Source organism: Rhinopithecus bieti, unplaced genomic scaffold (genome assembly GCF_001698545.2).
Source record: "Rhinopithecus bieti isolate Rb0 unplaced genomic scaffold, ASM169854v2 scaffold_10548, whole genome shotgun sequence".
In the NCBI taxonomy this organism is placed as follows: Eukaryota; Metazoa; Chordata; class Mammalia; order Primates; family Cercopithecidae; genus Rhinopithecus; species Rhinopithecus bieti.
In genome coordinates this window covers 2,569,055-2,585,023 of record NW_016806834.1, presented here as the reverse complement: position 1 = coordinate 2,585,023, position 15,969 = coordinate 2,569,055, and the positions used below count along the sequence as shown (strand labels likewise).

The following is a 15,969-nucleotide window of genomic DNA, read 5'->3' as shown; positions in this document are numbered from 1 at the left end:
CTTTAAGAATGTTGAATATTGGCCGCCACTCTCTTCTGGCTTGTAGTGTTTCTGCTGAGAGATCTGCTGTTAGTCTGATGGGCTTCCCTTTGTAGGTAACCCGACCTTTCTCTCTGACTGCCCTTAACATTTTTTCCTTCATTTCTACTTTGGTGAATCTGACAATTATGTATCTTGGAGTTGCTCTTCTAAAGGAGTATCTTTGTGGTGTTCTCTGTATTTCCTGAATTTGAATGTTGGCCTGCCTTGCTAGGTTGCGGAAGTTCTCCTGAATAATATCCTGAAGAGTGTTTTCCAGCTTGGTTCCATTCTCCCCGTCATTTTCAGGTACACCAATCAGACATAGATTTGGTCTTTCCACATAGTCCTATATTTCTTGGAGGCTTTATTCGTTTCTTTTTACTCTTTTTTCTCTGAACTTCTTGCTTCATTTCATTCATTTGATCTTCAATCACTGATACCCTTTCTTCCACTTGATCGAATTGGCTACTGAAGCTTGTGCATGCGTCACGTAGTTCTCGTGCCATGGTTTAAAGCTTCATCAGGTCATTTAAAGTCTTCTCTATGTTGTTTATTCTAGTTAGTCATTCGTCTAATCTTTTTTCAAGGTTTTTAGCTTCTTTGTGATGGGTTCGAACGTCCTCCTTTAGCTCAGAGTTTGTTATTACCAATCGTCTGAAGCCTTCTCTCAACTTGTCAAAGTCATTCTCTGTCCAGCTTTTTTCTGTTGCTGGAGAGGAGCTGCGTTCCTTTGGAGGAGAAGAGGCACTCTGATTTTTAGAATTTTCAGTTTTTCTGCTCTGGTTTCTCCCCATCTTTGTGGTTTTATCTACCTTTGGTCTTTGATGATGGTGATGTACAGATGGGGTTTTGGTGTGGATGTCCTTTCTGTTTGTTAGTTTTCCTTCTAATAGTCAGGACCCTCAGCTGCAGGTCTGTTGGAGTTTGCTGGAGGTCCACTCCAGACCCTGTTTGCCTGGGTATCACTAGTGGAGGCTGCAGAACAGTAAATGTTCCTGCCTGATCCTTCGTCTGGAAGCTTCGTCTCAGAGCAGCACCCAGCTGTACGAGATGTTAGTTGGCCCCTACTGGGAGGTGTCTCCCAGTTAGGCTACTCGGGGTCAGGGACCCACTTGAGGAGGCAGTCTGTCCGTTCTCAGATCCCGAACTCCATGCTGGAAGAACCACTACTCTCTTCAAAGCTGTCAGACAGGGATGTTTAAGTCTGCAGAAGTTTCTGCTGCCTTTTGTTCAGCTATGCCCTGCCCACAAAAGTGGAGTCTACAGAGGAAGGCAGGCCTCCTTGAGCTGCGGTGGGCTCCCCCCGGTTCGAGCTTCCCAGTCACTTTGTTTACCCACTCAAGCCTCAGTAATGGCGGACGCCCCTCCCCCAGCCTCGCTGCCGCCTTGCAGTTCAATCTCAGACTGCTGTGCTAGCAGTAAGCAAGGTTCCATGGGCGTGGGACCCTCCGAGCCAGGCACGGTATATAATCTCCAGGTATGCCATTTGCTAAGACCGTTGGGAAAGCGCACTATTAGGGTGGGAGGGTCCCAATTTTCCGGGTACCGTCTGTCACGGCTTCCCTTGGCTAGGAAAGGGAATTCGCCAACCCCTTGCACTTCCCAGGTGAGGTGATGCCCCGCCCTGCTTCAGCTCACACTCCGTGGGCTACACCCACTGTCCGACAAGCCCCAGTGAGATGAACCTGGTACCTCAGTTGGAAATGCAGAAATCATCCCTCTTCCGCGTCACTCAAGCTGGGAGCTGTAGATTGGAGCTGTTCCTATTCAGCCATCTTCAACACATGGTCAACCTTGTTTCACTACGTCTCAAATCTATTTACCTACCTCCCCCACCATGGGCTCCCACCAGATTATTTTGAAGCAAATCCTGGACATTATATAATTTCACCCATTTTTATTTTATTTCAGTTTCTATCTCTAAAAAAATAAAGGACTACCTTTTTATTTTCTTTTTGAGATGGAGTCTCACTCTGTCGCCAGGGCTGGAGTACAGTGGCGTGATCTCAGCTCACTGCAATCTCTGTCTCCTGGGTTCAAGCAATTCTCCTGCCTCAGCCTCTCAAGTAGCTGGGATTACAGCCACCCAGCACCATGCCCAGCTAATTTTTTGTATTTTCAGTAGAGACGGGGTTTCACCATGTTGGCCAGGCTGGTCTCGAATTCCCAACCACCTTGGCCTCCCAAAGTGCTGGGATTATAGGCATGAGCCACTGCGCCTGGCCAGGACTACCTTTTTAAACAACCACTATACCATTAATATCACACTTTATAATTTTAACAGTAATCAAACACAGAGACATTGTTCACATTTCCTTAATTGTGCACCACCATGCCTGGCTAATTTTCTTTCTTTCTTTTTTTTTTTTTGGAAAGATGTCTCACTGGCCAGGCATGGTGGCTCACACCTGTAATCCCAGCACTTTGGGAGGCCAAGGTAGGTGGATCACTTGAGGCCAGGAGTTTGAGATCACCCTGGCCAAAATGGTGAAACCCAGTCTCTAATAAAAACATGAAAATTAGCTGGGCGTGCTGGCACACACCTGTAGTCCCAGCTACTTGGGAGGTTGAAACAGAGAATCACTGGAACCCAGGAGGCAGAGGTTGCAGTGAGCAGAGATCACACCACTGCACTCCAGCCTGGGCAACAGAGTGAGACTCTGTCTCAAAAAAAATTTAAAAATAAATAAAAAATAAAAGAAAAAAAAAAGAAATGGGGTCTCACTATGTTACCCAGGCTGGTTTCAAACTCCTGGGCTCACGCGATCCTCCTGCCTCAGCCTTTCAAAGTGCTGAGATTACAGGCATGAGACACCGCACCCAACCTGATATGTCTTTTTACTGCATTTAAACCTACAAGTTCCTTGTCCCTTTTTATTTTCCTTGCAGTTTACTTACTGAAGATACTGGGTCATTTGTCCCGAAGTTTCCAAAGTCTAGATGAGCTACTTTATATTCCAGTTCAATAGTGAACTACCTGTAGTTCCTAAACATCATGTTGTTACACTTTTGTGCCATTAGCATAGCTCCTCTCTTTCCTTCTAATATCCTCTTAGCACAGAGCTCTCTAGACAGGGGGCTGTGGAAGCCCAGTGAGGACTCTATGAAGGTTTCCCGCTCCCCCACTTAGCCATACTTACCCACCACAGTTGGCTCCATTGGTACCTAGATGCATTCGGGGTTCACTTGAGGCAAGCTTGATCAGTTCATTCCACTCCTTCTGCCATTCATCCTCTGTATATACCAGCCCTGACTGTGTGAAGGACAGGCAGGGAACATTGGGCAATTAGAGGCTGGTTTCTAAGAGGCAATACCTATTCTACCTTACTCACTGCTACTCCACTCCCTAATCCCTTAGCACTTGGTTTACAAATTATACTACAAAGTCAAATCTCTTCCCTCTTTTACAGTCAAGATCCATGAACAAATAGTCTATGACTATTACACTTCTTTATCATCCATTCTTTTTTGACCTATTGCAATCTGTCCCATTTCTGCCCTCCATCCTGCTCACCCACCTGCCACATACCATTTCACCTACCGGATTTTGGCAAAGAACAATGACCTTCTAATTGCCAAATTCAGTGGACCCTGGTTCTTATCTTAGCCTTCCCGCAGGTTATTTTCCTTTTTAAATTTTTCTTCACCATTAGCTTCCATAAGGTTGCTTACTATTTCTCTAAACTCTGTCTGCCCCCAAATCAGTAGTGGTGTGTCAATGATTTTCGCCTTGGTTCCCTCTGGGTGATCTCTTCTACTGCCATAATCTCACTCACTACCATCTGTATGGTATATACCATCTATCTCCAGTCCAGATTTATTAATTTCTTTTCTTTTTTTTTTTTCTTTTTTCTTTTTTTCAGACAGAGTCACCCAGGCTGGAGTGCAATGGCACAATCTTGGCTCACTGTAAACTTCACCTCCCGGGTTCAAATGATTCTCCTGCCTCAGCCTCCCTAGTAGCTGGGATTACAGCACCCACCAACATGCCCAGCTAATTTTTGTATTTTTAGTAGAGACAGGCTTTCACCATGTTGGCCAGGCTGATCGCGAACTCCTGACCTGGTGATCCACCCACCTCAGCCACCCAAAATGCTGGGATTACAGGCATGAGCCACTGCACCCAGTCTAGACTTCTTAATTTCTATATTCATATATCCAGCTACCTATTGGAGAATGCCACCTGCCCATGGCTACCTCAACTCTGTAGAGTCAAAATAGAACTCCTGTTTTTTCCCAAACCCACTCTTCTTCCTATTTTCCTACTTTAGTGAATAGTACCAACTATCACCCAAACATCCAAGCTCAAAACCAAGGAATTATCTAATATTCCTCTCTTTCTTTCACCCACCCCACACCTGGATACTTTCCTTTTTTTTTTTTTTTTTTTTTTTTTTTGAGATGAAGTCTTGCTCTGTCGCCCAGGCTGGAGTACAGAGGAGCAATCTCAGCTCACTGCAACCTCCACCTCCTGGGTTCAAGCGATTCTCCTGCCTCAGCCTCCCAAATAGAAACGCTGCATACAAAGCCAACTTCCTGGCCCCTACCCACTTCTCTAGTCAGATATATCTCACTGAATTAGCTGTAGTTCCTGAAATGTACCATGTTTGTTTTATACCACTGAGCTTTTGTCTAAGTTGTTCCTTCTGCCTGGAGTAGCTCACTTTCTACTGACCTTGTGAACAATTTCTCAACTTTTAGGACAGAACCCAAGTATCATTCCTCTAAATAGTCTCCTAAATCTCCCTTGGTAGTCAACCACTCCTTCCTTTGTATCCTCTCTCCCTAACTGCTATAGAGTTGTTTTTTGTTGTTGTTGTTTTTATTTGTTTGTTTTGAGACAAAGTCTTGCTCTGTCACCCAGGATGGAGTACAGTGGCATGATCTTGGCTCACTGCAACCTCTACCTCTCAGGTTCAAGCAATTCTCCTGCCTCAGCCTCCTGAGTAGCTGGGACTACACATGCATGCCACCATGCCTGGCTAGTTTTGTATTTTTAGTAGAGACGGGGTTTCACCATGTTGGCCAGGCTAGTCTCGAACTACTAACAGGTGATCCACCTGCCTTGGCCTCCCAAAGTGCTGGGATTACAGGCATGAGCAACCGCACTCGGCCGGCATTAACTGCTACAGAGACGTCTATCATAAGAGTTATACATGTTATAACCTGTTGCAATTATATATTTACATGTCCATCTTCTCCTCTACTCTAGGATCAGGTTTTATGCAATACGCCCAAGGTCTATTTCGTGACTGTAATCAATAAACATATGCTAAGTGAAACTACAATTTTTACCAAAGGAGAGCAGGCAATGGTACAAGCAATTTTAAAATACATTGGCTTTAGGAAGTATATAATGATAAGAGAAATAAGTTTACCTTATTCGTTTTATTTGGCTGACATTAGTATTAAAATGAGTCTACACTGACAGAGTAGAAGGAATCACTGGAAACATGAGGGGGACTGGGAACAAATTTAATTGGAAACTTTTTAATGACACAGCTATTTTCAATTTGTAAAATGCTATCACAAATTTTACTTCAATTAAAAATAAAGAGAGCAGGCCAGGCGCGGTGGCTCACGCCTGTAATCCCAGTACTCTGGGAGGCCAAGGCGGGCGGATCACGAGGTCAGGAGATTGAGACCATCCTGGCTAACACGGTGAAACTCCATCTCTACTAAAAAATACAAAAAATTAGCCGGGCGTAGTGGCGGGTGCCTGTAGTCCCAGCTACTCGGGAGACTGAGGCAGGAGAATGGCATGAACCCGGGAGGCAGAGTTTGCAGTGAGCAGAGATCGTGCCACTGCACTCCAGCCTGGGCGACAGAGCAAGACTCCGTCTCATAAATAAATAAATAAATAAATAGAGCAATGCCCAAGTTCTATATGGAGTGCTGCAGTCACTCCAATAGACGCATCCGGAGGGATCTGGCTCCCTCTTCCTCGCCTGTTTCTGCTTACTGTTATAATACACACAGCCACTAGATGGTGTACACTTCTAGCCTTAACATTTAAGAAACTATTACTGAGCCTCACCACCAATTTCAACATAAAACAAGGAAGCCCAGGAAATCAAAACTTACTTAGTGTGGTTTTGGTACTGGGGAGCTAAAGGAAGCTTCCCAAGTTCATTATCCCCCTCCTACCATTCCCACTCCCAAGGTAGGTATAATGCTATGAATGGTCTAAGCTAAGACAATTATGAAGGCCACATTTTCAGTATGAATGTTCACTGTGCTGAGCAAAAGAAGTAAAACGATCACTCCATTACCAGCCACTATTTTCTATGCATGTTGGGGACTTTGAGAGGTTAAGGCTGGCTGGCCAAGGATAGAACTTGGGTATTTCTGGGTTTCCTGGTTAAATACCATAATAATCTAACCTCATCTTTAGAATAATAGCTGTAATTGCTTTAATAACTGAAATTGGGTACACTTATTTTCTGGCTGTTGCTGTCATTTCTACTTAATAGCTGGCATGTTTTGGTTTGGCTTTTTCTTGCTTCTGCAGTGGTTAAGGTTCCGGTATTATCTGAACTCAACAGTGAAGAGGACAAAGTTGACTACTACAAAACTGACTGCTGACTGGCTTTGGATTCTAAATTCTAGGCTAGCTCTAGCTTTTGGTGCTAATAAAGAATGTCACTTATGAGGCCTTGCCCCTATGGGTTTATTTCCCTCAGGAATCTTCCGGGGAAGACTGGCTGCTCAAGGACAGGATTCTGATCTTAATATCATCCTACTTTTAACAACTGGATTATATGTTTTTGAGGAAGAAACATAGCATGTTCTACTTACATATTAAATCTTCAGGACATAAAATTCTAAATAACTAAAACAAAAAAAACTCTTCGATATTGTCAGTTATGACAGAGCTGACTACTCTGTCATAAGCTGACTACTACAGTGGTGCAATTTTTCTCATTTCTCATAAAATGAGAAAAAAAGAAAGGTGGATGAAAAAGGAAAGCTTCTGAAGAGATACTGCCATATTAAATCCCAGAAAGATCCAGCCACAACATGGGAAAAAAAAAAAAAATAGATATACATAAAGAGCAGGAGATATAAACATAGGAGACAGAATCACAGGAAAAGGAAATAGGGAGTCTCATTATTTTTATGTAAAGGCATAATGTCATTATTGAAGAGAAGTAATCAGCAAACTTTTTTTGTAAAGGGCCAGGTAGTCAATAAGTATGGGTTTTGCAGGCCATATGTTACTACTCCACTGTTGGAGGAAGAAAGCAGTTACATGTGTAAACATCCAAGAAATACGCAGGGCTGTGTTCTGATAAAAGTGGGTTTTGTTTTTTTGTTTTGTTTTGTTTTTTTTACAAAACAGCCATAGTTTGCCCAACCCATTTTGGAGAGGGCAAGTACAAACAATCTGTTGTTACTCCCTTATATAACAGCAGCCTCAATATCTGTCAAACTCCTGAGAAGTACTGTTCAAACTCAATTAAATAGGTATGCTTTTTGTGTGTGTGTGATTAGAATGCTGGTTCCTTATGCTTTTAAAATTTAAAATAAACTAAAACTGAGTATATGAAAACAAATGGTATTTATGTCCAAAAGATTTTAAGTATTCACATTTCTATAGGGGCTGAAAATGTAAGTCTTTAAAAATTGATCTAGCCTTATTACAAGCAAAAAAAACAAAACAATACAAAAATCCTATGGAATTGTCATAACTCATTTTGCAAAATACTGCCACTAAAAGCTATAAAGCACCTATTGGGGGAAAAGCACAATGTTAGATAACCTCTCTGTAGGTCTCATGCCCACCACCAGTTCTCATGACCACATCAGAAAGCATTTACCCCACTGGTGTTAACTGCATTTTGTCTTAATTTTCAGGATCATAAGGGGAGTCACACTGACTTAAATACTTGGAAATATTTTCTACTGGCAGGCACCAGGTAACTCTGGTAGCTAGGTAACTTTAGGAAACAAGGTGCTCCCACCCACACTCTCCCACCTCTTTATTCTGCTGTGTCTGCTGCCACCTCCAGCGCCTTTTCAATGCTTCCTTCTCGACTCCCTTCTCCATCAGTGCATACAAAGCTTTCCGCAGCATCAAGTCCCGATCATGGAAACCCCACATCCCTGTGGCAAGAAAGCGTAATGGTAAGATACCTCAGCTTGACTCTGCTGATTGTTGTATTTTTAGTAGAGACAGGGTTTCACCATGTTGACCAGGCTGGTCTCGAACTCCTGGCCTCAAGTGACCCCCCCCACCTTTTACCCTCCCAAAGTGCTGGGATTATAGGTGTGAGCCATGGCACCAGGCTGCAAATAATATATTAAGTTGTAAGTTGACTTAATTTTTTGTTTATTTGGTTTCTTTGTGGTTTTTACTTTGTTGTTGTTGTTGTTTTGAGACAGAGTTTTGCTCTGTCCCCCAGGCTGGAGTGCCATGTGTGTTCTTGGTTCACCGCAACCTCCGCCTCCCGTGTTCAAGAGATTCTCCTGCCTCAGCCTCCCGAGTAGCTGGGATTACAGGTGCCCACCAACATATCCGGCTAATTTCTGTATTTTTAGTAGATACAGGGTTTCACGATGTTGGCCAGGCTGGTCTTGAACTCCCGACCTCAGGTGATCGGCCCACCTTGGCCTCCCAAAGTGCTGGGATTACAGGTGTGAGCCACCACGCCTGGCTTTTTATTTACTTATTTATTTATTTTTTGAGACAGAGTCTTGCTCTGTTGCTCAGGCTGCAGTACAGTGGTGCGATCTCGGCTCACTCACTGCAACCTCCGTCCCCCAGATTCAATGATTCTCCTGCCTCAGCCTCCCTAGTAGCTGGGATTACAGGCACCTGCCACCATGCCCGGCTAATTTTTATATTTTTAGTAGAGACGAGGTTTCACCGTGTTGGCCAGGCTGGTCTCAAACTCCTGGCCTCAAGTGATCTGCCCACCCTGGCCTCCCACAATGTTGGAATTATAGGCGTGAGCCACTGCACCCAGCCCTTACTTTAAATGTTAAGCCTATTTACAGCGGGGCATGGTGGCTCCCACCTGTAATCCCAGCTACTTGGGAGGCTGAGGCAGGAGAATCACTTGAACCCAGGGGTGGAGGTTGCAGTGAGCCAAGATCATGCCACTGTACTCCAGCCTGGGCAACAGACTGAGACTCCATCTCAAAAACTAAATAAATAAAATAAAGTAAGTGTGTGTTACAAAAGACTGCTAAAAACGTATCTTTTTCATACACCAAAAGAATAAATATCAAGTAGAATTGTACATATACACACACATCAAGCTATACATTGCTGGCTTACTCCTACTCATTACTCTTGGGGTCAGCTTTCAAAGCCAGCCCAAGCTAGTATCTGTGCTCTCTTCACTATCTCACTCACAAAGGTAGGGCTCACTCCCATTTCCTGTTGTGCCAACATAAACACACAGACACGCACATATGCATGCACAATGTTGCTCTGAACCATCATTTCTGCCTAAGATCAAGGTTGTCTGGATCAAGTCCTACACATGAGATTTGACTCAACTGCTTCCTTTCTGCAGGCGAATGGAGGACTGCTTTCAAGACTCACCAAGGGAGGCTGCATGCAGGAGACAGTTCCCATCTCCAGTAGTTGCCAAAGGAAGCAGCCTCTGACAGGTGGGATCCACACTCACCCACCAGTTCAAACGCCCTGTAGAAACAAGATATTGGAGGAAAAGGAGATTATCCATGAAGCTCTTCCCACCTTCCTATTTCTAAAACAGACTCCAAAGCAGCCTCCTCTAGGAGGCCTACCCAGAATAAAACCATCACTCGATTACTCTTTATATCTTCTTCACTTACATCTAGTCAGTCAGAATCTTGTGAGCACAATTGGTTAGATCAGTGAGTAGGGTCAATTTCGTCCCAAAGGGACACTAGCAATGACTGAAGATATGTTTGCATGTCACAACTGGTAGTGGGATGCTACTGGTATCTAATGGGCAGAGGTCAGGGATGCTGCTAACCTGATATAATGCACAAGGCAGCTTGCAAAACAAAGAATTATCTAGACCAAAATGTCAATAGTACCAAGGTTGAGAAACCCTGATGAGGGTGAGGACATAAGTTGAAACCGTTGACTGCTTGGACTGGCTCTGATTCCTTCCCTCCACTCAGGAGACCAGTATGTATCACATCAACAAACCTCAGCAAAAACCCATCATGAACAAAATAAAAACAACTCAAAGCATGTATTTAAGGTGTCTTATGAGTATCATCTGCATATATGACAGCATGTCAGCATGTGTGGGGTGTGACTTTAAAGGAATAAGCAATAAGATAAAGTACACAAAACACCCAAAAAAATAAGTCTTAATTCCATACAGTCATCCCACAATTGCCAACCCATTATTTACATAAGGAAAATATTTTATGAGTGATGCGTAAGTTTTCTTGAACTACTGCAGAGCATAGTTTCTTGAACTACTGAAAGAAAAACTGGCTTATAAACTCCCCAGACTTAAAATTATTAAGTTAGATAATTTATTAACTTAAAAAAACATTACAAATAGATGTATATGGTTAGTATAGAAGGTTACAAAATGAAAAATAAAAGCTTCCTTTCCATGCCCTCATCAAACTCCAGTTCTTATCCCATGCAAGCATTTTAATGCCTGATTAGCTTTTCCAAAATTCACAGCTGCCTCACCCTGTAATAATTAATTTTAACAATAATTTAAGATAAACACAATTACAAAGGTAAATACATTTGGGGGGATAGGTTCACTACTGTGCATCATCTACAGCATTGGTCATTTCTGTTCACAAGGGTGTTCCAGAGCCATTTATAATTAGTTATATTTTTTTCATGTATTGATTTCTAGGTATTGATTCCTAGGCCTTTTCACATGTATATCTGGTTTCTCTTCCATCAAACAGGAAATTCCCAGAGTAAAGTATCTAATCTGTATCCTTTCTTTAAGGACAGCACAAGTTTATCCCACTGACTCCTGACTTTGACTGCAATCAGATCACACACTTAAACTGGAAGCTACCGATCAAGCCCAGCCCCTCCACAAGGCTGCCTGTAGGTGGAGAGCAGAGGGAAGAGCGTGGGAGAGGAAGCACTCACTGACCTGCCTGTTCCAAGGCAACCAGCATGGACTGCTCAATGAGGTCTCTCTCTATGAAGCTGCGAAAGTCTTCATTATACACAGTGAGATCTGGAAGCTGGAAGGCACAGATGGGCATTTCCAGGGGGTGCTCATTGCTCCCCCCACCCCCACCATTGGAGGAGACATGGGACCGGGCCAGGGAAACAATGCTGGAGCTGGCGTGGGAGATGCCCCTAGACAGGCGTTTTTCTGCAATGAGAAATGGAGTCACCTTAGAACACACCCAGCCCACTTGGAGAACTCTACACTGATGTGGTGATAGTTACCTCTCAACAGGGTTTACAGTCAGAGAAAAACTAAGTCTAACTGACTACTGAATTTCAGAATCCTTTTTCTGAAGCCAAATATTAATTGGAGAAATAGAGAAAATATTTTTGCAAGCACTTACATTAGCACTAAATATCCATTCCTCCTTCTACCCTTGTTTGGAATTTGCCTGATCTTCCCCTCCCTCTGACTCTGTCTTCCTCCACTGCCATTATTTCCCAATGTGATAAGGACCTGTTCATTTAGCAATCTGGTCATTGTTTGGTGGGAGGAGAGGGAATAAGGGAAGTAAGGTTTCACTAGACTAGAGTTAGTCAAATAATCTCTCTGGTAATTTTCAGGGTCTTGGAAAATACCTTTTCTAAAGGGTATTTTCATTCTAGAAAGATTATAAAAGATTTTCATTATAGAAAAGAAAATCCTTTGGGAAGCCGAGGCAGGTCGATCACTTTAGGTCAGGAGTTCGAAACCAGCCTGGCCAACATGGTGAAACCCTGTCTCTACTAAAAATACAAAAATTAGCCGGGCATGGTGGTGTGCCCCTGTAATCCCAGCTACTCAGGAGGCTGAGGTGGGAAAATTGCTGGAACCTAGGAGGTGGAGGCTGCAGGGAGCCGAGATCATGCCACTGCATTCCAGCCTGGGCAACAGAGCAAGACCCCATCTCAAAAAAAAAAAAAAAGACAATCAACAATAAATTTTACACATTTGGGAACTTTCTTCCTACATCAATAACATTAATCTATATTGCTTACTACAACTTTTCTCAATACACATATTTATCAGAAATTTATAGGGACAGTTAATTCTTAACAGTCTATAGAGGAGAGCAATAATATAGATAGTACCCCACATCATTTCATTTGTTTTGAATACATGACACTTGTAATTCACAAGCAGATATTCCATTGTGATTATAATTTGCTCAATGCAGTACTACAGTACATTTGTATGGCTTCAATTATGTAACGATTTAATGACAATCCAAAGGAGCCAAAATTTCAAAAGCATGTTGGGCCGTTCTTAATACAATATTTGCAATATATGATACACAAAATAAACTGAGTTGTCTAAAGTTATCTTATAGTGATGCTATTTTCAAAATATGTTTTAGTTTTGTTTTTTGTTTTTGTTCTTTAATTGAGACAGAGTCTCGTTCTGTCACTCAGGTTGGAGTGCAGTGCTGCAATCTCAGCTCACTGCAACCTCTGCCTCCCAGGTTCAAGCGATTCTCCTGCCTCAGCCTCTGAGTAGCTAGGATTATGGGCACACGCCACCACATCCAGCTAATTTTTTTTGTATTTTTAGTAGAGATGGAGTTTCTCCACGTTGGCCAGCCTGTTCTCCTCAAACTCCTGACCTCAGGTGATCTGCCAGCCTTGGCCTCCTAAAGTGCTGGGATTACAGGCGTAAGCCACCACTCCCACCTTAAAAATATTTTTAGGTATTCGTAGGCTGGGCATGGTGGCTCACACCTGTAATCCCAAAACTTTGGGAAGCCAAGGTAGAAGGATCACTTGAGCCCAGGAATTTGAGACCAGCCTGGGCAACAGAGAGTGAGACCCCATTTCTACAAAGAATAAAAAATTTAGCTAGGTGAGGTGGTGCATGCCCATGGTTCCAGCTACTTGGGAGGCTGAGGTGGTAAGATCCCTTGAGCCCAGGAGGTTTAGACTGTAGTGAGCTGTGTTCCGCCAGCCTCACTCCAGCCTTGGGGGACAGAGCAAGACCCTGCCTCAAAAACAGTACCACGTGCCTATGGTAAAAAATCAATATACTATCAAAAGGTATCAAATGATTTCACAAGGAAGTCTTCTTCTCATTCAAAATTCCTGATCCCTTCCTCAGAGGCAAACTTTTGTATCCTTCTAGAAATTTTTATGCATACAGAAGCATATACAGGTTTTGGTCGGGCGTGGTGTCTCACGCCTGTAATCCCAGCACTTCAGGAGGCCAAGGCGGGCAGATCATGAGGTCAGGAGATCGACACCATCCTGGCTAACACAGTGAAACCCCATCTCTACTAAAAATGCATATACAGCTTTTAAAATCATCTTTTAAAACACAAATAAGAGTATACTACATACACTGTATTGCATCTTACCTTTTTGAAAAAAACTATATATATATTTTTATATGGAGTCTCACTCCATCACCCAGGCTGGAGTGCAGTGGCGCAATCTAGGTTTACTGCAACCTCTGCCTCCTGGGCTTAAGCAAGTGTCCTGCCTCAGCCTCCCGAGTAGCTGGGATTACAGGTGTGCACCACCATGACCAACTAATTTTTGTAATTTTAGCAGAGACAGGGTTTCACCATGTAGGCCAGGCCGGTCTTGAACTCCTGACCTCAGGTGATCCACCAGCCTTGGCCTCGCCAAGTGCGGGGATTACAGGTGTGAGCCACCATGCCCAGCCCCTTTCTGAATAGATTTTAGAAAATTTTCCAAAACAGTACACCAAGTTCTACCTAATTCTTTCTAATGACTGCAGAGTATTCCACAATATGGATGATTACAATTTTCTTAACTACTCCTTTACTAATGGACATTAAATGTTTTCAGGGATAGGCGTGGTGGCTCACACCTGTAATCCCAGCACTTTGAGGCACCAAGTCAGATGGATTGCCTCAAGGAAAAAAAAAGTTTCAAGATGTAATTATTATAAAATAATGCTGCTGTGAATAACGTTATACGCTGCATTTATGTATTTCTTTTTTTAAATTTTTATTCATTTATTTATTTACTTTTTTGAGGCAGTCTAGCTCTGTCACCCAGGCTGGAGTACAGTAGTGTAATCTCAGTTCACTGCAACCTCCGCCTCCCAAGTTCAAGCAATTCTCCTGCCTCAACCTCCCAAGTAGCTGGGATTACAGACATGTACCACCACGCCCAGCTAATGTTTGTATTTTTAATAGAGATGGGATTTCACCATGTTGGCCAGACTGGTCTTGAACTCCTGATCTCAGGTGATCTGCCTACCTCGGCCTCCCAAAGTGCTGGGATTACAGGCATGAGCCACCACACCCGACCTTATGTATTTATTTAAAGGATACATATGTGCACACACACATATATGATAAATTGCTAGATATGAAATTGCTAATTCAGAGTACGTATGCATTTTAATTTTGATAGATATTGGCAAATATTAACAAATTACCCCCCAAAGAGGTAGTGGTTCTTTCAATTCTACCTTTATGTGAACTTTATATCAACAAGGAGATTGTTATTCTCCTTCCTCTATTTCTTTCACAGTATCTGAGGAAGGCTTTTATATAGGATAACACTAAAGATGCAGAGACGCAGTGAGGGACTGCAGCACCTGGGCAGACTGAGGCCCCCTCAATCTGGGTTCAGCTGGGAGAAGGGGAAGAAATGGAATCACCTCCAATGAATCACTAGACTTTATGACTCCATTTAACAATCCCCTCCCTTCCTACTCCATTTACGGAAACATTCCACAGTCACCCCAGTACCTTGAACGATGTCATCCTGCCGTTGGAGGATGGGTCGGGGAGGGCGAGTAGGCTCTCTGTCAGAAAATCCTTTCTCAGGGGTCCTGGAGCCACCAATCCCCTCACTAAAGGATGGGGGTAGGTTCCCAGCATGGACTTGACGTAGCTGTTCAAAATCACTGAGGGCGGCACTTACATCCCAATTCTTTCCTGTCAGGAGACAAAGCAAAAAGCAAATTGTGCACCCATAGTACAGAGACACAAAGATCACACTAACTATCCTATCAAAACCAGCATGCAAATACGCATGCACATAATCATTCTTTTTTGCCTTACCCTGCTTTAATTTTCTTTATAACACTTCAATCTAACTTATCAAATGTCTTTACTTACTTATTTGTTGTCTATTTCCTAAGTAAGTGCCATGAAAATAGAAACTTTGTCCCTCTGAACTTAAAGATCTAGTAACCTAAAATTAAAACTTCCTTTTACAGATAAAGTCTAGAGAAGTAAATTATTTGCCCAAAGTCACAGCTAGTTCACACCAGACCCAGCAGGACTCAAGCCCAGGTCTCCTAATTCTGAGATCCAAAGAGGTTCTTAGCCTACATGTACTCTAGTGTGCCCTAAACCACTAAACCTGCATATAAGATCATGGGCTTGTGCATTTTCTAGTGAAAGAGTTCATAGCTGTCATCAGCTTATCAAAGGAAACAGTATTTCCCCCAAATTTAAGAATCACCATTCTACTAAAGAAATGACCCTGAGGCCAGGCGCGGTGGCTCAAGCCTGTAATCCCAGCACTTTGGGAGGCCAAGACGGGCGGATCACAAGGTCAGGAGATCGAGACCATCCTGGCTAACACGGTGAAACCCGGTTTCTACTAAAAAATACAAAAAACTAGCCGGTTGGCCGGGCGCGGTGGCTCAAGCCTGTAATCCCAGCACTCTGGGAGGCCGAGGCGGGTGGATCACGAGGTCAGGAGATCGAGACCCTCCTGGCTAACACGGTGAAACCCCGTCTCTACTAAAAATACAAAAAACTAGCCGGGTGAGGTGGCGGGCGCCTGTAGCCCCAGCTCCCCGGGAGGCCGCGGCGGGAGAAGGG

General features: G+C 43.3%; 1 protein-coding gene across 1 annotated transcript in view; it reads right to left on the bottom strand.

Moving 5' to 3' along the window:
- OTUD7B (OTU deubiquitinase 7B) overlaps positions 1-15,969 on the bottom strand; it is a 74,667-nt gene that overhangs the window by 13,998 nt on the left and 44,700 nt on the right. The window contains 5 exon segments of the mRNA XM_017877846.1: positions 3,162-3,274; positions 8,000-8,127; positions 9,575-9,676; positions 11,103-11,330; positions 14,884-15,072. Of these exon segments, the coding sequence (XP_017733335.1) occupies positions 3,162-3,274; positions 8,000-8,127; positions 9,575-9,676; positions 11,103-11,330; positions 14,884-15,072 (760 nt within the window).